General features: G+C 40.6%; 1 protein-coding gene across 1 annotated transcript; it reads left to right on the top strand.

Annotated features, from left to right (window-relative positions):
- Nucleotides 1–21,961: 21,961 nt before the first annotated feature.
- LOC308320250 (DNA-directed RNA polymerase II subunit RPB4-like) lies at nucleotides 21,962–22,441 on the top strand (the record flags this gene model as incomplete). Its single annotated transcript, XM_080770568.1, has 1 exon — nucleotides 21,962–22,441. One exon carries the CDS (start codon nucleotides 21,962–21,964, stop codon nucleotides 22,439–22,441), a length of 480 nt encoding a protein of 159 aa, XP_080626694.1.
- Between the last annotated feature and the right edge of the window lie 761 nt (nucleotides 22,442–23,202).

Below are 23,202 nucleotides of genomic sequence, written 5' to 3'. Positions count from 1 at the left end.
GTAGTATACCTAGTAGAAGTGTGCCGGTTCGAACCCCGACATACTCAAATCTTTACTGACACTTTGCATTCCACACTAACATCAACTAGCACAGAAAAGCTGTGTTGTAGTAACCAGCAGTTAGCTCAGTGTGATGAGTGGCTGTACTTAGTTGTGATCCACAGGTCCACGGTTCAAATCCCACATTATTCATGTGTCTCTGTGATGCTTTGCTTTGCACACTGACTTTCTTGAATAAAAAATAAAAACTCAAAAGCACCAGGAGACATCTGCTGAATGCCCCAAGGTGCCTTGGCTCAATGGTGTGGAGCGCTTGACCCAGTTGCCAGCTTCAGACAGTTGGCCGGTTCAAGTCCCATGTCATGACATCAAGGTGCTGGGAAGGACCATCGGGAGACGGTGCTCTCTCCCCCTGTTTCCTGAAAAGTAACGGTTGGGGGTTATGCCGTACGATATAGGCCCACGGTCCAAAATGATGAGAAACGAGGATAACTTTTTTTTTCAAAATTTCAAAAAACATGGGCTATAACCCATCGTTTTTTTTCATTTATTCTGCAATTTCCATTTCCATAATTTCCATTTCCGCAATTTCCATTTCCACAATTTCCATTTCCGCAATTTCCACAATTTCCATTTCCGCAATTTCCGCAATTTCCGCAATTCCCGCAATTCCCGCAATTCCCGCAATTCCCGCAATTTCCGCAATTCCGCAATTTCCGCAATTACAATTTCCGCAATTTCCGCAATTTCCGCAATTTCCGCAATTTCCATTTCCGCAATTTCCGCAATTTCCATTTCCGCAATTTCCGCAATTTCGCAATTTCCGCAATTACCATTTCCGCAATTTCCGCAATTACAATTTCCGCAATTTTGCAATTTCCGCAATTTCCATTTCCGCAATTTGCGCAATTTGCGGAAATTACGGAATAAATGAAAAAAAAACGATGGGTTATAGCCCATGTTTTTTGAAATTTTGAAAAAAAAAATTATCCTCGTTTCTCATCATTTTGGACGGTGGGCTATAGCCTATATCGTACGGCATAACCCCCAACCGTTACTTTTCAGGAAACAGGGGGAGAGAGCACCGTCTCCCGATGGTCCTTCCCAGCACCTTGATGTCATGACATGGGACTTGAACCGGCCAACTGTCTGAAGCTGGCAACTGGGTCAAGCGCTCCACACCATTGAGCCAAGGCACCTTGGGGCATTCAGCAGATGTCTCCTGGTGCTTTTGAGTTTTTATTTTTTATTCAAGAAAGTCAGTGTGCAAAGCAAAGCATCACAGAGACACATGAATAATGTGGGATTTGAACCGTGGACCTGTGGATCACAACTAAGTACAGCCACTCATCACACTGAGCTAACTGCTGGTTACTACAACACAGCTTTTCTGTGCTAGTTGATGTTAGTGTGGAATGCAAAGTGTCAGTAAAGATTTGAGTATGTCGGGGTTCGAACCGGCACACTTCTACTAGGTATACTACGGATATCATTTGACTTATCCGTTGGTCCACTGAGGCACACAATCATTGGGAATTTCTGTGCTGCTTTAAAGTTGTCCTTCTGAAAGTTAGTGTGCAAAGCAAAGCATCACAGAGACACATGAATAATGTGGGATTTGAACCCTGGACCTGTGGATCACAAACACAGACACTCATCACACTGAGCTAACTGCTGGTTACTACAACACAGCTTTTCTGTGCTAGTTGATGTTAAGGATCCGGAACAATTCTCTCTGTTTTACCCCTGCCCTTATTGGCCGCCCAAAAGCATGCAGGTGTGGTATCTATATTTCATGATATTCATATATAAGCCATGTTAAAATGTCCGACTTATACATTTGGTCACTGTGCTAAGGGCATGCTAAATAAGTCAACTGTCACTATCTGCAGTCACTGTGTCTTTGATATTTAAAGTCAAGGTGTCGTGGGCCTTAGTCAAGTAGCTTGGCCTGGCCAGGTGTGATAGGGAACTTAGCATTCTATTGTATCCAGGAGAGACCTTTGCTTACCAAGTGGCAATATGTTGATGAATACCGGTATGTAAAGTTTCAGTCTCCACCTCCGTATATCTGTGTCTATGCAAAAACACTGTATATATGTCCTGTAAAATGCAAGGTTTAGGGAGTCTTAAACTGGCCGCGGCAGCGGTTCAGTACGAGGGAGTCCCTGAGCTCCAGGCTCAGGGACAATGGCGAAGCTCTCTGTCTTGGTCTCGGTTGCAATAAAATGATCGACTCTACACTACACTTCAGAACACTCTCTGCCTGCCTTCATTCGTCCGGTGCTTTTGACTACAGCCTACAGCCTGCCGTATTGCTTAGCCGTTTCTGTCTCAAATAGATAGAATTATAGTCAGTGTAAAGGGAGAAATTACACGACACAGGCTCCCATTGGCCCGTGAGTTCCAACCTCTCGGCCAACGGGAGATTGCCCCTGTGTTTCGATCGCGTTGCCACGTCTGCTCGTATCAAGCCTGGCTTCGTCCACTGAAAACGTTTTTATTTCGGGAACATTTTTCTGATTTTATTTGACTTGATTATGTTGTTCTTATTTGCTTGTTGTACTGTCCTGTTTTAATTATGATTGATTTCATTGTGTCACTGTACAGCACTTTGTAACATTGTTAAGAAAGGTGCTTTATAAATAAAATGTACTTACTTACTTACACAAGGCAGGTCGCTGGTTTCCGTGGCAAAACATGGCAACGACCCAGTGCGTCTCACAATGTTGTGATTTCTCTGCATGCATGCAATTAAAATGAATGACCACTAGGTGTCGTCAATGCATAGCGTCTGATCAATAGTTGAAATGTCAATTTTGATTGATTGATTGATTGATTGAAATACAACAGTTTGCAGAATTACAGTAGGCCTACATTTCAAGCACAAACTCAATACAAAGACTGTTAACTGTGAGTGGACGACCCAATTAAGCCTTACACTTACAAATGCCGTACGGTAGGGGCTATAGCCCATGTTCAAAAATGATGAAAAATGAGGATAACATTTTTTTCAAAAATTCAAAAAACGATGGGCTATAACCCATGTTTTTTGAAATTTTGAATTTTCTTCAAATCCTCAAAAATGATGAAAAACGGCGTGCTATAGTATGCCGTACGGTAGGGGCTATAGCCCATGTTCAAAAATGATGAAAAATGAGGATAACATTTTTTTCAAAAATTCAAAAAACGATGGGCTATAACCCATGTTTTTTGAAATTTTGAATTTTCTTCAAATCCTCAAAAATGATGAAAAACGGCGTGCTATAGTATGCCGTACGGTAGGGGCTATAGCCCATGTTCAAAAATGATGAAAAATGAGGATAACATTTTTTTCAAAAATTCAAAAAACGATGGGCTATAACCCATGTTTTTTTAAATTTTGAATTTTCTTCAAATCCTCAAAAATGATGAAAAACGGCGTGCTATAGTATGCCGTACGGTAGGGGCTATAGCCCATGTTCAAAAATGATGAAAAATGAGGATAACATTTTTTTCAAAAATTCAAAAATAATGGGCTATAACCCATGTTTTTTGAAATTTAGAATTTTCTTCAAATCCTCAAAAATGATGAAAAACGGCGTGCTATAGTATGCCGTACGGTAGGGGCTATAGCCCATGTTCAAAAATGATGAAAAATGAGGATAACATTTTTTTCAAAAATTCAAAAAACGATGGGCTATAACCCATGTTTTTGAAATTTTGAATTTTCTTCAAATCCTCAAAAATGATGAAAAACGGCGTGCTATAGTATGCCGTACGGTAGGGGCTATAGCCCATGTTCAAAAATGATGAAAATGAGGATAACATTTTTTTCAAAAATTCAAAAAACGATGGGCTATAACCCATGTTTTTTGAAATTTTGAATTTTCTTCAAATCCTCAAAAATGATGAAAAACGGCGTGCTATAGTATGCCGTACGGTAGGGGCTATAGCCCATGTTCAAAAATGATGAAAAATGAGGATAACATTTTTTTCAAAAATTCAAAAAACGATGGGCTATAACCCATGTTTTTTGAAATTTTGAATTTTCTTCAAATCCTCAAAAATGATGAAAAACGGCGTGCTATATTATGCCGTACGGTAGGGGCTATAGCCCATGTTAAAAAATGATGAAAAATGAGGATAACATTTTTTTCAAAAATTAAAAAAACGATGGGCTATAACCCATGTTTTTTGAAATTTTGAATTTTCTTCAAATCCTCAAAAATGATGAAAAACGGCGTGCTATAGTATGCCGTACGGTAGGGGCTATAGCCCATGTTAAAAAATGATGAAAAATGAGGATAACATTTTTTTCAAAAATTCAAAAAACGATGGGCTATAACCCATGTTTTTTTAAATTTTGAATTTTCTTCAAATCCTCAAAAATGATGAAAAACGGCGTGCTATAGTATGCCGTACGGTAGGGGCTATAGCCCATGTTCAAAAATGATGAAAAATGAGGATAACATTTTTTTCAAAAATTCAAAAAACGATGGGCTATAACCCATGTTTTTTGAAATTTTGAATTTTCTTCAAATCCTCAAAAATGATGAAAAACGGCGTGCTATAGTATGCCGTACGGTAGGGGCTATAGCCCATGTTCAAAAATGATGAAAAATGAGGATAACATTTTTTTCAAAAATTCAAAAAACGATGGGCTATAACCCATGTTTTTTGAAATTTTGAATTTTCTTCAAATCCTCAAAAATGATGAAAAACGGCGTGCTATAGTATGCCGTACGGTAGGGGCTATAGCCCATGTTCAAAAATGATGAAAAATGAGGATAACATTTTTTTCAAAAATTCAAAAAACGATGGGCTATAACCCATGTTTTTTGAAATTTTGAATTTTCTTCAAATCCTCAAAAATGATGAAAAACGGCGTGCTATAGTATGCCGTACGGTAGGGGCTATAGCCCATGTTCAAAAATGATGAAAAATGAGGATAACATTTTTTTCAAAAATTCAAAAAACGATGGGCTATAACCCATGTTTTTTGAAATTTTGAATTTTCTTCAAATCCTCAAAAATGATGAAAAACGGCGTGCTATAGTATGCCGTACGGTAGGGGCTATAGCCCATGTTCAAAAATGATGAAAAATGAGGATAACATTTTTTTCAAAAATTCAAAAAACGATGGGCTATAACCCATGTTTTTTGAAATTTTGAATTTTCTTCAAATCCTCAAAAATGATGAAAAACGGCGTGCTATATTATGCCGTACGGTAGGGGCTATAGCCCATGTTCAAAAATGATGAAAAATGAGGATAACATTTTTTTCAAAAATTCAAAAAACGATGGGCTATAACCCATGTTTTTTGAAATTTTGAATTTTCTTCAAATCCTCAAAAATGATGAAAAACGGCGTGCTATAGTATGCCGTACGGTAGGGGCTATAGCCCATGTTCAAAAATGATGAAAAATGAGGATAACATTTTTTTCAAAAATTCAAAAAACGATGGGCTATAACCCATGTTTTTTGAAATTTTGAATTTTCTTCAAATCCTCAAAAATGATGAAAAACGGCGTGCTATAGTATGCCGTACGGTAGGGGCTATAGCCCATGTTCAAAAATGATGAAAAATGAGGATAACATTTTTTTCAAAAATTCAAAAAACGATGGGCTATAACCCATGTTTTTTGAAATTTTGAATTTTCTTCAAATCCTCAAAAATGATGAAAAACGGCGTGCTATAGTATGCCGTACGGTAGGGGCTATAGCCCATGTTCAAAAATGATGAAAAATGAGGATAACATTTTTTTCAAAAATTCAAAAAACGATGGGCTATAACCCATGTTTTTTGAAATTTTGAATTTTCTTCAAATCCTCAAAATTGATGAAAAACGGCGTGCTATAGTATGCCGTACGGTACGGGCTATAGCCCATGTTCAAAAATGATGAAAAATGAGGATAACATTTTTTTCAAAAATTCAAAAAACGATGGGCTATAACCCATGTTTTTTGAAATTTTGAATTTTCTTCAAATCCTCAAAAATGATGAAAAACGGCGTGCTATATTATGCCGTACGGTAGGGGCTATAGCCCATGTTCAAAAATGATGAAAAATGAGGATAACCTTTTTTTCAAAAATTCAAAAAACGATGGGCTATAACCCATGTTTTTTGAAATTTTGAATTTTCTTCAAATCCTCAAAAATGATGAAAAACGGCGTGCTATAGTATGCCGTACGGTAGGGGCTATAGCCCATGTTCAAAAATGATGAAAAATGAGGATAACATTTTTTTCAAAAATTCAAAAAACGATGGGCTATAACCCATGTTTTTTGAAATTTTGAATTTTCTTCAAATCCTCAAAAATGATGAAAAACGGCGTGCTATAGTATGCCGTACGGTAGGGGCTATAGCCCATGTTCAAAAATGATGAAAAATGAGGATAACATTTTTTTCAAAAATTCAAAAAACGATGGGCTATAACCCATGTTTTTTGAAATTTTGAATTTTCTTCAAATCCTCAAAAATGATGAAAAACGGCGTGCTATAGTATGCCGTACGGTAGGGGCTATAGCCCATGTTCAAAAATGATGAAAAATGAGGATAACATTTTTTTCAAAAATTAAAAAAACGATGGGCTATAACCCATGTTTTTTGAAATTTTGAATTTTCTTCAAATCCTCAAAAATGATGAAAAACGGCGTGCTATAGTATGCTGTACGGTAGGGGCTATAGCCCATGTTCAAAAATGATGAAAAATGAGGATAACATTTTTTTCAAAAATTCAAAAAAACGATGGGCTATAACCCATGTTTTTTGAAATTTTGAATTTTCTTCAAATCCTCAAAAATGATGAAAAACGGCGTGCTATAGTATGCCGTACGGTAGGGGCTATAGCCCATGTTCAAAAATGATGAAAAATGAGGATAACATTTTTTTCAAAAATTCAAAAAACAATGGGCTATAACCCATGTTTTTTGAAATTTTGAATTTTCTTCAAATCCTCAAAAATGATGAAAAATGGCGTGCTATAGTATGCCGTACGGTAGGGGCTATAGCCCATGTTCAAAAATGATGAAAAATGAGGATAACATTTTTTTCAAAAATTCAAAAAACGATGGGCTATAACCCATGTTTTTTGAAATTTTGAATTTTCTTCAAATCCTCAAAAATGATGAAAAACGGCGTGCTATAGTATGCCGTACGGTAGGGGCTATAGCCCATGTTCAAAAATGATGAAAAATGAGGATAACATTTTTTTCAAAAATTCAAAAAACGATGGGCTATAACCCATGTTTTTTGAAATTTTGAATTTTCTTCAAATCCTCAAAAATGATGAAAAACGGCGTGCTATATTATGCCGTACGGTAGGGGCTATAGCCCATGTTCAAAAATGATGAAAAATGAGGATAACATTTTTTTCAAAAATTCAAAAAACGATGGGCTATAACCCATGTTTTTTGAAATTTTGAATTTTCTTCAAATCCTCAAAAATGATGAAAAACGGCGTGCTATAGTATGCCGTACGGTAGGGGCTATAGCCCATGTTCAAAAATGATGAAAAATGAGGATAACATTTTTTTCAAAAATTCAAAAAATGATGGGCTATAACCCATGTTTTTTGAAATTTTGAATTTTCTTCAAATCCTCAAAAATGATGAAAAACGGCGTGCTATAGTATGCCGTACGGTAGGGGCTATAGCCCATGTTCAAAAATGATGAAAAATGAGGATAACATTTTTTTCAAAAATTCAAAAAATTATGGGCTATAACCCATGTTTTTTGAAATTTTGAATTTTCTTCAAATCCTCAAAAATGATGAAAAACGGCGTGCTATAGTATGCCGTACGGTAGGGGCTATAGCCCATGTTCAAAAATGATGAAAAATGAGGATAACATTTTTTTCAAAAATTCAAAAAACGATGGGCTATAACCCATGTTTTTTGAAATTTTGAATTTTCTTCAAATCCTCAAAAATGATGAAAAACGGCGTGCTATAGTATGCCGTACGGTAGGGGCTATAGCCCATGTTCAAAAATGATGAAAAATGAGGATAACATTTTTTTCAAAAATTCAAAAAACGATGGGCTATAACCCATGTTTTTTGAAATTTTGAATTTTCTTCAAATCCTCAAAAATGATGAAAAACGGCGTGCTATAGTATGCCGTACGGTAGGGGCTATAGCCCATGTTCAAAAATGATGAAAAATGAGGATAACATTTTTTTCAAAAATTCAAAAAACGATGGGCTATAACCCATGTTTTTTGAAATTTTGAATTTTCTTCAAATCCTCAAAAATGATGAAAAACGGCGTGCTATAGTATGCCGTACGGTAGGGGCTATAGCCCATGTTCAAAAATGATGAAAAATGAGGATAACATTTTTTTCAAAAATTAAAAAAACGATGGGCTATAACCCATGTTTTTTGAAATTTTGAATTTTCTTCAAATCCTCAAAAATGATGAAAAACGGCGTGCTATAGTATGCTGTACGGTAGGGGCTATAGCCCATGTTCAAAAATGATGAAAAATGAGGATAACATTTTTTTCAAAAATTCAAAAAAACGATGGGCTATAACCCATGTTTTTTGAAATTTTGAATTTTCTTCAAATCCTCAAAAATGATGAAAAACGGCGTGCTATAGTATGCCGTACGGTAGGGGCTATAGCCCATGTTCAAAAATGATGAAAAATGAGGATAACATTTTTTTCAAAAATTCAAAAAACAATGGGCTATAACCCATGTTTTTTGAAATTTTGAATTTTCTTCAAATCCTCAAAAATGATGAAAAATGGCGTGCTATAGTATGCCGTACGGTAGGGGCTATAGCCCATGTTCAAAAATGATGAAAAATGAGGATAACATTTTTTTCAAAAATTCAAAAAACGATGGGCTATAACCCATGTTTTTTGAAATTTTGAATTTTCTTCAAATCCTCAAAAATGATGAAAAACGGCGTGCTATAGTATGCCGTACGGTAGGGGCTATAGCCCATGTTCAAAAATGATGAAAAATGAGGATAACATTTTTTTCAAAAATTCAAAAAACGATGGGCTATAACCCATGTTTTTTGAAATTTTGAATTTTCTTCAAATCCTCAAAAATGATGAAAAACGGCGTGCTATATTATGCCGTACGGTAGGGGCTATAGCCCATGTTCAAAAATGATGAAAAATGAGGATAACATTTTTTTCAAAAATTCAAAAAACGATGGGCTATAACCCATGTTTTTTGAAATTTTGAATTTTCTTCAAATCCTCAAAAATGATGAAAAACGGCGTGCTATAGTATGCCGTACGGTAGGGGCTATAGCCCATGTTCAAAAATGATGAAAAATGAGGATAACATTTTTTTCAAAAATTCAAAAAATGATGGGCTATAACCCATGTTTTTTGAAATTTTGAATTTTCTTCAAATCCTCAAAAATGATGAAAAACGGCGTGCTATAGTATGCCGTACGGTAGGGGCTATAGCCCATGTTCAAAAATGATGAAAAATGAGGATAACATTTTTTTCAAAAATTCAAAAAATTATGGGCTATAACCCATGTTTTTTGAAATTTTGAATTTTCTTCAAATCATCAAAAATGATGAAAAACGGCGTGCTATAGTATGCCGTACGGTAGGGGCTATAGCCCATGTTCAAAAATGATGAAAAATGAGGATAACATTTTTTTCAAAAATTCAAAAAACGATGGGCTATAACCCATGTTTTTTGAAATTTTGAATTTTCTTCAAATCCTCAAAAATGATGAAAAACGGCGTGCTATAGTATGCCGTACGGTAGGGGCTATAGCCCATGTTCAAAAATGATGAAAAATGAGGATAACATTTTTTTCAAAAATTCAAAAAACGATGGGCTATAACCCATGTTTTTTGAAATTTTGAATTTTCTTCAAATCCTCAAAAATGATGAAAAACGGCGTGCTATAGTATGCCGTACGGTAGGGGCTATAGCCCATGTTCAAAAATGATGAAAAATGAGGATAACATTTTTTTCAAAAATTCAAAAAACGATGGGCTATAACCCATGTTTTTTGAAATTTTGAATTTTCTTCAAATCCTCAAAAATGATGAAAAACGGCGTGCTATAGTATGCCGTACGGTAGGGGCTATAGCCCATGTTCAAAAATGATGAAAAATGAGGATAACATTTTTTTCAAAAATTCAAAAAATGATGGGCTATAACCCATGTTTTTTGAAATTTTGAATTTTCTTCAAATCCTCAAAAATGATGAAAAACGGCGTGCTATAGTATGCCGTACGGTAGGGGCTATAGCCCATGTTCAAAAATGATGAAAAATGAGGATAACATTTTTTTCAAAAATTCAAAAAATTATGGGCTATAACCCATGTTTTTTGAAATTTTGAATTTTCTTCAAATCCTCAAAAATGATGAAAAACGGCGTGCTATAGTATGCCGTACGGTAGGGGCTATAGCCCATGTTCAAAAATGATGAAAAATGAGGATAACATTTTTTTCAAAAATTCAAAAAACGATGGGCTATAACCCATGTTTTTTGAAATTTTGAATTTTCTTCAAATCCTCAAAAATGATGAAAAACGGCGTGCTATAGTATGCCGTACGGTAGGGGCTATAGCCCATGTTCAAAAATGATGAAAAATGAGGATAACATTTTTTTCAAAAATTCAAAAAACGATGGGCTATAACCCATGTTTTTTGAAATTTTGAATTTTCTTCAAATCCTCAAAAATGATGAAAAACGGCGTGCTATAGTATGCCGTACGGTAGGGGCTATAGCCCATGTTCAAAAATGATGAAAAATGAGGATAACATTTTTTTCAAAAATTCAAAAAACGATGGGCTATAACCCATGTTTTTTGAAATTTTGAATTTTCTTCAAATCCTCAAAATTGATGAAAAACGGCGTGCTATAGTATGGCATGAATTGAACAAAGGGCATTGTTCAATTCATCAAAACATTTAGAGACAAACAAATAGACACTTATATGTAGTTAAAGCAACAGAGTTAAGCAACAGAAACAAACAACAATGGATTCTACAGTGTAAAGACACCAATTTAATTATAAATGTCAATAAAGTTGAATTTCTAATAATATCAATTTAAAATGTATTATCCAATACAAATTTCCTTACCATTTTTAATGTTTTAGTTTTGTATTGCTATTTTTATTTGCTAATTGTAGATTGACCTACTTTTTGTTTCTGGCATTCCGCTGCTTGTTATTTTTTATTTTATTTTCATGTGAAGTACTTTGAGTTGCATTTTATGTATGACATGTGCTATATAAATAAAGTTTAATATGTGAAGTACTTTAGTTGTCAAGGATGCAGACAGAGTTGAACCCAGGAGCAAAGTCACAACAAACTAGAGTATAATAATAAAGTATTTAATAAAGAATTACGAGATATCTTACACAGGGGAATGCAGGTAGGAATCAGGCATGAATCAGAATGACATCAAAGTCAACACATGAACAGGCAGGACATCTGTGACACAGGTTATGAACTGACAGTGAGTGTTTGTACTGAGTCCAGTTTTATAGTGAGCAGGTTGATTGGAGAAGTGTTCACTGCTGGGCTGATTAGGTAGTTGACAGGTGTGTAAATGGAACTGGGTGTGCTGGAATGGGATATGGGAGGCCAGTGTGGAGACTGAGGGAGAGACAGAATGTGACAGAGTTGCATTTTATGTATGAAATGTGCTATATAAATAAAGTTTACACCACTGACTGTCCCTCCATATAAAATAAAGGCGAAAGTCACAAAAGAAAATTGATCAGTTACAATTCCAGACTATGAAGAATCATTTAATAAAGGAATACTTCCAGATTCAGTTAGATTAGCTACAATAATTGTGATATTAAAAGTGAAATGCTCGTCATATGACATAACAGAGAGGAATGGGCCGGACCCTAGCAGTTAGCTCAGTGTGATGAGTGGCTGTACTTAGTTGTGATCCACAGGTCCAGGGTTCAAATCCCACATTATTCATGTGTCTCTGTGATGCTTTGCTTTGCACACTGACTTTCAGAAGGACAACTTTAAAGCAGCACAGAAATTCCCAATGATTGTGTGCCTCAGTGGACCAACGGATAAGTCAAATTATATCCGTAGTATACCTAGTAGAAGTTGCCGGTTCGAACCCCGACATACTCAAATCTTTACTGACACTTTGCATTCCACACTAACATCAACTAGCACAGAAAAGCTGTGTTGTAGTAACCAGCAGTTAGCTCAGTGTGATGAGTGGCTGTACTTAGTTGTGATCCACAGGTCCACGGTTCAAATCCAACATTATTCATGTGTCTCTGTGATGCTTTGCTTTGCACACTGACTTTCTTGAATAAAAAATAAAAACTCAAAAGCACCAGGAGACATCTGCTGAATGCCCCAAGGTGCCTTGGCTCAATGGTGTGGAGCACTTGACCCGTTGCCTCTGCTTCAGACAGTTGGCCGGTTCAAGTCCCATGTCATGACATCAAGGTGCTGGGAAGGACCATCGGGAGACGGTGCTCTCTCCCCCTGTTTCCTGAAAAGTAACGGTTGGGGGTTATGCCGTACGATGTAGGCTATAGCCCACGGTCCAAAATGATGAGAAACGAGGATAACTTTTTTTTTCAAAATTTCAAAAAACATGGGCTATAACCCATCGTTTTTTTTAATTTATTCCGCGGAGGAATTGCGGAGTGTTGCGGAAAAACGATGGGTTATAGCAGGGATACTCAAATAGATTTACCTGTGGGCCACATTACAAAAATGGCAAGGGGCCAGGGGCCAGTAGATAAAATTATGACATTAATGATACTTGATAACTTCTCTCTTTCAATTGCTTTATTTTCGCAAAATGTATCAAAGTACAATGTGCATGCACACAATATGTAAATAAATAAATGTGTTACATTTTCTTGCATAAACACAAAGAGCTGTTTCCATAACTGCACAAATTATTGCACATAACATGAGTAGCTGTTATAATAACATAATAACATAACATGAGTAGCTCTTTGCCTGCCTGCCTGTCTGTCTGTCCATGAGTAGTTATTTGTCTGTCTGTCTGTCAATGAGTAGCTGTCTTACTGTCTGCCTGTCTATGAGTAGCTGTCTGCCTGCCTGTCTATGAGTAAAATAAAACAATCTACCTGAAAATAGATAGCTATAAGTGAAGAGCAATTTCCGCAATTTCCATTTCCGCAATTTCCATTTCCGCAATTTACATTTCCGCAATTTCCTCAATTTCCATTTCCGCAATTTCCGCAATTTCCGCAATTACAATTTCCGCAATTTCCATTTTCACCATTTCCGCAATTACAATTTCCGCGGAAATTGCGGAAATTGCGGAAATGGAAATTGCGGAATTTGCGGAAATCCGCATTTTCCGCAATTTCCATTTCCATTTCCAACTATTAATGGCAGCTGGGTTTCATAATTCAAATAAAATAGAATTCTGTCCGTTTAGCTATAAAATTATGTCAGGGAATAGGGATACACAGTATATGTCTTTCATTTGCATTGCTTCTCCCCCCCCCCCCCCAAGCTTTTATTTTCGTTCGAGTAATAGTACAACTCTAATAGTATTACTTATAATAATGTAATTAAAGATAACTTCATTCAGATTTATTTATCTTTATTTCATTTTCCAGATTTTCTTTTCTTCTTTTTTTTAGATTTTCATTGGTGGGCCAGTCATAATGGTCCCGCGGGCCCGATGTGGCCCGCGGGCCTGAGGTTGAGTATCACTGGGTTATAGCCTATCGTTTTTTGATTTAAAAAAAAAAAATTGCGGAGTATTGCGGAGGAATTGCGGAGTGTTGCGGAAAAACGATAGGTTATAGCCCATCGTTTTTTGCGAGGGAGGAATTGCGGAGGAATTGCGGAGTGTTGCCGAAAAAATTGCGGAGTATTGCGGAAAAATTGAGCTAACTGCTGGATACTACTACAATCTTTTTTGTTTGTTTTCTTCTTCTGAAATCGGTTTGGAAAGTAAAGACATGAGTCTTTGCCGGTTTGAACCGGCACACTTCTACTAGGTATACTACGGATATCATTTGACTTATCCACTGGGCCACTGAGGCACACAATCATGGTGAATTTCTGGGCTGCTTTAAAGTTGTCCTTCTGGAAATCAGTGTGCAAAGCAAAGTGTCACAGTTATGAATAATGTGGGATTTGAACCCTGGGCCTGTGGCTCCCAAGGACAGGCTCTCATCACACTGAGCTAACTGCTGGATACTACTACAAATCTTTTTTGTTTGTTTTCTTCTTCTGAAATCGGTTTGGAAAGTAAAGACATGAGTCTTTGCCTGTTTGAACCGGCACACTTCTACTAGGTATACTACGGATATCATTTGACTTATCCACTGGGCCACTGAGGCACACAATCATGGTGAATTTCTGGGCTGCTTTAAAGTTGTCCTTCTGGAAATCAGTGTGCAAAGCAAAGTGTCCCAGTTATGAATAATGTGGGATTTGAACCCTGGACCTGTGGCTCCCAAGGACAGCCTCTCATCACACTGAGCTAACTGCTGGATACTAGTACACACCTTATTTTCTTTGTTTTCTTCTTCTGAAATCGGTCTTGAACGTAAAGATATGAGTCAGGTTTGAACCGGCACACTTCTACTAGGTATACTATGGATATCATTTGACTTATCCACTGGGCCATTGAGGCACACAAACATGGTGAATTTCTGGGCTGCTTTGTTGTCCGTCTGAAAGTCAGCGTGCAAAGCAAAGTGTCACAGAGCCAAATTACTAATGTGGGATTTGAACCATGGACCTGTGGAGCACCAGCACAGCCACTCATCACACTGAGCTAACTGCTGGTTACTACAACACAGCTTTTCTGTGCTAGTTGATGTTAGTGTGGAATGCAAAGTTTCACAGTAAAGAATGGGGTACCTCATTTGAACTGCTGAAATCCGGTTCCATTTGTACACTGTCAAAGTCACTAACTAATACTATCAACATCCATCTATTCTATATACCCTCTACAACAGTGGTTCCCAAACCCTTTCTTGTCAAGGATCCCCGAATTTACACTTTATTAGCCCGTGGAACCTAAACCTTACCCCAACCCTAACCCTAACCCGGCTATAATCCATGGTCAAAAATGATGAAGTGATTTTGTCTTTTTTACAAATCCCCGTTTTTCCAGGCCATGGGCTATAGTCCATGGTCTCGGAGTGATTTTCGTCTTTTTTCAAATCCTCAAAAATGATGAAAAACGGCATGCTAGTGTACCCTAACCCTAACCTGGCTATAATCCATGGTCAAAAACGATGAAAAACGAGGATTTGAAAAAAAGACAAAATCACTTCCTGACCATGGGCTATAGTCCATGATGTCGGAGTGATTTTCGTCATTTTTTTCAAATCCTCAAAAATGATGAAAAACGGCATGCTACAGTACCCTAACCCTAACCCTTGATCGTAGGAGATAGTAATGTAGGACTCTACAGATCAAGTGCTATCCAGTCATAAAGTTTGAACACTTGAAGAAACTACTACAGAAAACTGGAAACACTGCATCCTATCTGTAGGAATGAACAATCGACAGCAGGGGAAAACAGAAACAGGACGGAAGACAATGAGGGCGGACACAAGTTTGGCCTACATGGGTCACATATAATTCGTCCAGCTGGTACCCACTTAAGGCCCAATCAGATCCCAGTTCAAACCCATATAGGCAAACACAGGTGGCGCACACATGGTTCTGAAATAAAATGGCCCATTTGGATACAACCTAAGACCCACTTAGAAACCCGCATAAGCCCATATGGGCTAACACGGGTGGGCCCTTTGTGAAAACTGGGTGCACGGCCCACTCGGAACCCATGCCCATAGCCCATGTCAAAACCCAAGTGGGGCCCATATGGACATGTTAGCTGGGCGGTGTCTGTGTCTGTCTCTCTCTCTCTCTGTCCCTGTCTCTCTCCCCCTCTCTCTCTCTCTCTCTCCCCCTCTCTCTCTCTCTCTCTCTCAATACGCTCACCTATCTGACAACAGCTCCTTCTATGTGTGTCCGGGCGCTCATCGTTATTCCTCTCGTGTTGTCCTTCTCAACTCCCAGGCCACTGTGTGTGTGCCTTTTCCTTGCCTGGCTGCCTGCCTTATGCCTGCCTGTCTAAAATGGATATGAATGGATATGCGTAAAAAAGCAAAGGAAAGGTATATGTTTACCCAGGGTAGCCAGGCCCTGCTTATTTCATAGAACATGTCATGGTAGTGGTTCAATGCCTTGTCCAAGGGCACTTCAGCGGTAGTAATTTTTAACATGTCGGACCGCTGATTCGAACTGGCGACCTTCCGGTATCAAGAACACGCCGCAATCCGTTTGGCCACCGCTGCCACGCGTGTGTATGCAAGGGGCCATTGAGGCACTCCAACGTTGAAGCGCTGGGCCCTAGTGGTAAGAGGAAGGACTGCAGGATTCATGACGAGGAAACCCCGTGCAGCAGCTGGGCTTTAACATTGAGCGCTCGGTTGCACTTCCGCATTGGACCACAATCTGGTGCGGTCCAATGCGGGAATGCGCCCAAAAAGGCGGAAATAGACTCGGTGCTCGGGTGCTTCAAAACGCCACTGAGCAACTTCCACTGACATGAATAGCGGAGGGGGGCGGAGCTTCGCGCCAGATCAGTCTATCTATGTGTGTATGTGTGAGTATACGTGCGCATTTGTTGAGAAATGTATGCGTGAATGTGTGCAAGGGAGTGAGCACGCGGAGTGTGCCTTAGAGGAAGGACAGCATATATAAGAGGATAAAAGGCGCTACATGCATGTTTACAACGCTATATTCCCCCGGGCTCCGTTAAAAAGGGGTTTGGCATCCAATCTAATCTCCATCAAACATGGACGGGGCTGCATGGGCGACCACCTGCCTGCATAATAACGCATGTCGGAAATGGTGGATCTACAAGCTCACACAGCGTCGCGGACGGGACACCTTGTGAGCTTGTTAATCGGCTATTCCCGCTGCGTGACACTGGCGTACAAATCGGACGTTTACTTCCCATATGTCCCGAGGGGAAGAGTCACTGTTTTATTACTAATATGGCGCACGCATGCTCGTGCACACACACACACACACACACACACACACACACACACACACACACACACACACACACACACACACACACTCTCTCTCTTTCATTATTTGGCTCCTGTAATGGCCTGTCCTTGAAATTGCATTTCCCGTTAGGACGTCCCTGGCCGTTCCCTGAAAGGGAGCTGCCGTGGAGTGGACTGTTGTGCTACGAGGGACAGGCCAGTGTCCTTTTCATGGGGAATGGAGGGCTAAATATATATGCTAAATATATTGTTTTGGGGAGGTGGGTGTTGACGTTGTCCTTGAGGATTCTTCTGCTAGGTCTAAGGGTCCGAAGCTCAAAAAAAGGTTGAAGACCACTGTTCTAGACTAATGGGGTTTGTTGGTAAGTTTCACAGGAGTTTCCTGTATTATACACAACCATATTCCATGCTTTTTACGCAGTACGTGGCCCCTCTGGAGTGAGTGTGGAACTATAGTGGCCCTTTCCATCTTCAAACTTGCCCACCCCTGATTTCGATAGCTATCCGAGCACTCACAGCCTCATAGCCCTGTGCCGGTCTCCTGAACTACGGGGGCTGAGCACAGCGTCTCACAGCCTCAGCCCTGTGCCGGTCTCCTGAACTACTGGGGCTGAGCACAGCACCTCACAGCCTCAGCACTGTGCCGGTCTCCTGAACTACTGGGGCTGAGCACAGCACCTCACAGCCTCAGCACTGTGCCGGTCTCCTGAGCCACTGGGGATTGAAGTAGTCTGAAACGTGTATTGTGTAACGTACATGACGTCTATCTAGTACCTGAGTCAGATCTGCTTCGTACCGAACCAATCAGCGTGAGCTAAAGGCGGGATGCGGATGTGACGGTATATAGACACGTCGATATGATTGGTTGTGTTTGCACGCCCACACGGTGATAGACAGACGCTCCCATCCAATCATCTACCAAGTATCTTGAAAAAAAGGAACAGCCCCGTCATCGAATTTGCTTCCGCGATCCCAGATCCAAATAACCTGTGAAACAAATTTGTGTAGCAAGCTTTTTGGATCTGGCAGCGTCAGGTTAGCTGTATTCAGCTATTAGTGTAGATTTTCGTCTTACACAAATTTAATTCCTATTGACAATGAATGGCGAATTTATGTCACATGTATAGACAAGCAAATCAACTATTTCCGTCCTACACAAAGTTAACAAAAAATTAAATTCCCTTTGACAATGAATGGAGAATTTAGGTCATGGTGATAAGAGTGCCCCTCACTGCGCACAGTGAGGGGCACCGTGTGAGTTTTACTCTCTAGGTCGTCCTCACGTATACTCCACCACAATTATTTGACAGCTTTGGTGTTACCTTGCAGATAATAATACAATACATACACTGTTACACATTAACCAATTAAGCTCGGCACTCTTCGGCCATTCAAAAGTAGCCAAATCCACAAGCTTGTATATAGCGTCGCCGACTCGCCATTGTTGTGAGCTTGTATAAATTACACATTTTGACAAGATTTTAAATGTGGTTTTTGAGTGGTTGCACCACTCAAAAACCACCGAGAGCGAGTGATGGAGTGCATGCTATATAGTTGGGAATGCCGCTCAGGTCCTCAGTCGGCGTGCTGGTGGGTGGGGGTGGCGGGGTGGGGGGACAGAGTGTCTGGGTCGATCCGGCGGGAAAGCGCGACTCAAATGTGGCCAACGACGACGGCGGCGGCGGTGGCGAAGGGATGGCTGCTAGCCGCCGCGACGCTCGAGGGGGGACGGGGGAGGGGAGGAGGGAGGCCATATGCTCTGGTGATGGATGGCGGTTGTTAGGTGCAGTAATTGTGTGCCGGTAATTGACCCCACCTCTCCCATCAGTCGTATATGTACCCCCCCTCACCTTAGTCCTCTCTCTCTCTCTCTCTCTCTCTCTCACTCTCTCTCTCTCTCTTTCCTTATAGCTCGCCGCCCTCCCTCGCCCCTCCCTCGCCCCTCCGCCTCCTCCAGGCAAAGCTCTCGAAGCCCGGGGGGTTTCTTTTCTGCGGCAGTGCAGTTGAAAATAGCACTCAATTGTTTTACCTAAGTAAAAGTATACCAATACTGCAATTTAGAACTATACTTCGTTACAAGTAAAAATACGGGATTGAAAATGTACTTGAGTAAAAGTACAAAAGTATCGGCATCAGAATGTACTTAAAGTACTAAAAGTTAAAGTATTCATATTGCAGAATGTCCCATTTCACAAGTTCAAAATGTCTGCAAAATCTATTGAAAATGGCAGATCGTGAGCTTGTGAGCTGCTATTTTCAAATGGCCGAAATGTGTAGAATTGAAGTGGTTGTATATGTTTTCTAATCAAAATTTAAATCGTCAAAGTACCTACAGTTTTCAAATAATTGTAGTGAAGTTAAAGCACAAAATTTGGCTTCCGAGATGTATAGCAAGGAGTAGAAGCAAAAGTTTTGGAAATTGGATTAGTACAAAGTACAAATACCTCAAACCGCGGCTGTTGGGACGAAGCATAAATCAGACTGTCTGTACCACCTGCATCTCTCCTTCTCGTTATACCGTCCGTCGCACATATAGCTCCGTGGAGAGACATCGTACGGAGGCAGGCTGGGGGCTCTCTCTTGGCAGCCTGATTCATTTAGGGTTTTTTTTCCCCTTCTCTCTTTTAAGGTTTTTACTTTGCGCCGGTGGCCCGGTGGTCTCCAGTGTTCCACTTCTTTATCATCTCATTCTGCTTGAAGTCAATTAAATCTGTGTGTCACATTCTAACCTTTTGCTTTCTAGGCATTTATAAGCCATTTTGGGGCTGGAACCCCTTTTGGTGTTTTAAGCATTATGTCATACTTCAGCTGTTGAAAAATAGCAGATCTACAAGCTGGTGCGCTACGAGCTTGTAGATCTGCTATTTTTTGGGAAAATCGTGAGAATGTGGCGCGTATATTTGAAATTATTTCAGAGTGGCCGTTTTTAACGCAAATCTTTGCTTCTGGGTGGCGTCCCTGGATCTATACATATTTTCAGATGATGATGTGAAAAAGGCTGAGCACCACTGACATAGAAACATAGGTTTTTCAGAATACCGTTAGGAATTAGAAGACATTTGTAGAATCGTTCTCGGGTCTAAATGAGTTTAAAGCAACGCTGTGGTCTCATCCAGGAGAATTTGCATGAGCAAATTTCCTTTGTGAACCAACAAAACGTAACCTGGAATGGCTATAGACTAGTGGCGTGAGCTTGTAAATCTTCTATTCTTGAACAGACTATACTTTTGCTGTGGACCCCCCTGGTACTGGGGGTCCCCACTTTGAGAACCCACGGCTCTACAGCTTAACCCATTCTGACCTGAGATCAGATTCTAAAAATGTCTTCTAGGCTACTGTACATCCTGACAGTTTTCCATTCTGACCTGAGATCAGATTCATAAAATGTCTTCCATATCATGACAGTTTTCTGAAAAAGCTATGTTTCCATGTCAGTGGTTCTTAGTTTTTTCAAAAATAGCTGACCTACAAGCTTGTAGATCTGCTATTTTTCAATAGCTAAAGCATAACATAATGCTAACACCAGAAGGCCAAAATAAGCCTGATTCATTGCTCGCCCCCCAAAACAGATCTACAAGCTCACAACGCATGTCTTTGCGATGCAGTGTGAGCCTGTAGAGCCGACACTGCAGTGCGATATGAGACGGCATGAATGTATACGTTCTGAAAGTTTCAGCTTGAGTTTTCGGGGCGGTCACCGATGGGCACATCTCGTTTACATTTTTACTGCATTTAGCAGACAACATTATGCACAGACTATAGTGGCCACAAAAAAGAGTGATGTGCGAAACGTTACGATTATAGCATTTCAACCCTTCCCAAAAAGGAAAAACAAGCACTTAATATGTAAGGATCGTAGCAAGGGCCCCAAACAAGAGTGACTGGAACAGCATAACAAGTGTGAATCATGTCTTTGTCCCTGGAATAATATACTGAACTATAGCGTCAATGCAGCCATGTTTTTGATAGAATTTATATGCAAGACCCACCCACGCTGTTTCCTCCCTGTTTATTGAAGACCTCCATAGCACTTTGAATAGTATATTTACTGAAATAATGCGATGAAACAAAAACAAAGGCATATATACGTTGCATTATAGACTGCATGCTTGATATGCTTGACTGCAACTGCAGTTGCAAGGTCACACACACACACGAGCATGCGCTCGTGCGACAGCTTAGCCAAAAACACTGCAGAGCACAACAACCTGATGTTAGATATAGGAAAGTGTGGAGGGCAGCGATCCAGGAGTCCAGAGTTGATGTTGGCTAGTCCTCACTCTCGCAGTAACTATAGCGTTGTATCGGACAGCATGGAAATTGTTTTCCGGGTGTATTCTTCTCTACAAAATCACAGCATATATAGTGTAAACTAAACACCGGGAACAGGACAATTCATCATTTTACGTCAACGGCCGTCAACACGCCAAACGGTGCGCATGTGAAACGACGCATAAAACACATCACAGCATAATTTGCGGCGGCTTCACGCGACACAGCCGCTTCGTATATAGCTTCACGTCGCTGGCTTCCATCGACAACGACCGGTATATAGACGGCGTCGTGCACATCTTGCACCCGCGCGAACGCAACAAAAAAACACGAAACGACAACAACGTCGGTCGTGTCGCTGCACGTGACGTCACGTGACATCAGCGGCCGAGCTCCGTCGTCCTATTATATAAGGCGGAGACGCCGGCAGGTCACCGACAGAGAGATATAACGAGCACAAGGCGCAAAGCGTCGGCGGAGAAGTATACGTAAATAAAGTAAGTCCAGGTCACTGACCGGAAGCCTCTAGACGTCGTCGGCAGAGAGAGAGAAGAGAGAACAACGAGACGGACGAGAGAGTACAGAGACGAGAGAGAGAGAGACGCACCAAACGGACATACAGTGCAGGACAAGAAGTTTTTTCTCCCCAGATTCTTAGCCATACGGTCTTCGTCCGTACGGGGGCACAACAAACATGTCTTCGGGAAGAGACGGCGGCGGTAACGCCGCCGTAGGGGGCGGGGAGGAGGACGCGGCGCTCCCCAAGGAGCTGGAGAGCGGCGAGACGCTGCTCAACTCCGAGGTGCACCTGCTGCTGGAGCACCGGCGGCGGCAGAGCGAGAGCAGCGGCGCCGGCGGCAGCGACAGCGTGGCCCCGGGCGGCGGGGGCGGCGGCGACGACGACCCCGAGGTGTCCGAGGTGCTGCTGAAGACGCTGGCGTACACGGGCCGCTTCTCGCGCTTCCACAGCCGCGAGGCCATCCACAGCGTGCGCACGCTGCTGCAGCAGCAGCACCGGCTGCTGAAGACGGAGCTGGCCACGCTGGCCAACCTGTGCCCCGAGGCGGCCGACGAGGCGCGGGCGCTCGTGCCGGGCCTGGAGGGGCGCTTCGACGACCAGCAGCTGCAGCACATCCTGGACCAGCTGCAGGCCAACAGGAGCTTCCAGTACTGACGACGACGACGGGGCGGGGCGGGGCGGTGAGGTCGCGGTTTGTTTGATTGGTTGATTTAAGTGGTTTATTTCATTGGGTTGTCAGACGTTTTTCCATGTCAAGGACACTTATTAGACCGTGGACACCCATTTGAAAACGTGTGCCATGCAGGGACCCTCATAAGAGGAGTTTGACCTGCATTAGGCTACGGACCCCCATTTAATGACTTTTCTATCACTGGGACCCCACTTGATATTGTAAAATCAATGTTAATTTAACTCTGAGTGTACAAATGGAAGCAAATGGACCCTGGCGGTTCCATTTGGTTCCATTTGTAGTTTTGTACACTCCTTGAGTTAGTCCCATAAGGGTCCATTTGGTTCCTATACTGTCATTTAGCTGGGGACCCCCTGGAACTCCCTCAAGGACCACTTTGAGAACCATGCACTGGTTTATTTGACAGAAATGTAAAAACGGCAGCAGAGTATACTGTATATACCTGTAGTCAAACACGTTAGTGTAAAAGGGATGGCACCATTCTGTTTAGGCCCTACGCTATCTATTCATAGACATGAAAATGACAAATATAACAACATAATTCAATATCATCACAGAACTTTATTGCTATACGTCTTGTGTACAAGGTATAGGCTATAGATAAGACGAAAACTGATTTTTGTTTGGCTTCCTTCAGGCAATGCAGCAGCATAGATAACATCAAACAGCAGCAACAGCAAAAAAGAAAGGAAAAATATATTAGATAGATGGATGGGAGGTTAGG

Source organism: Protomyctophum bolini, assembly GCF_963924005.1.
Source record: "Protomyctophum bolini genome assembly, chromosome: 8".
NCBI lineage: Eukaryota > Metazoa > Chordata > Actinopteri > Myctophiformes > Myctophidae > Protomyctophum > Protomyctophum bolini.
This window is presented reverse-complemented; position numbering and strand designations above follow the sequence as displayed.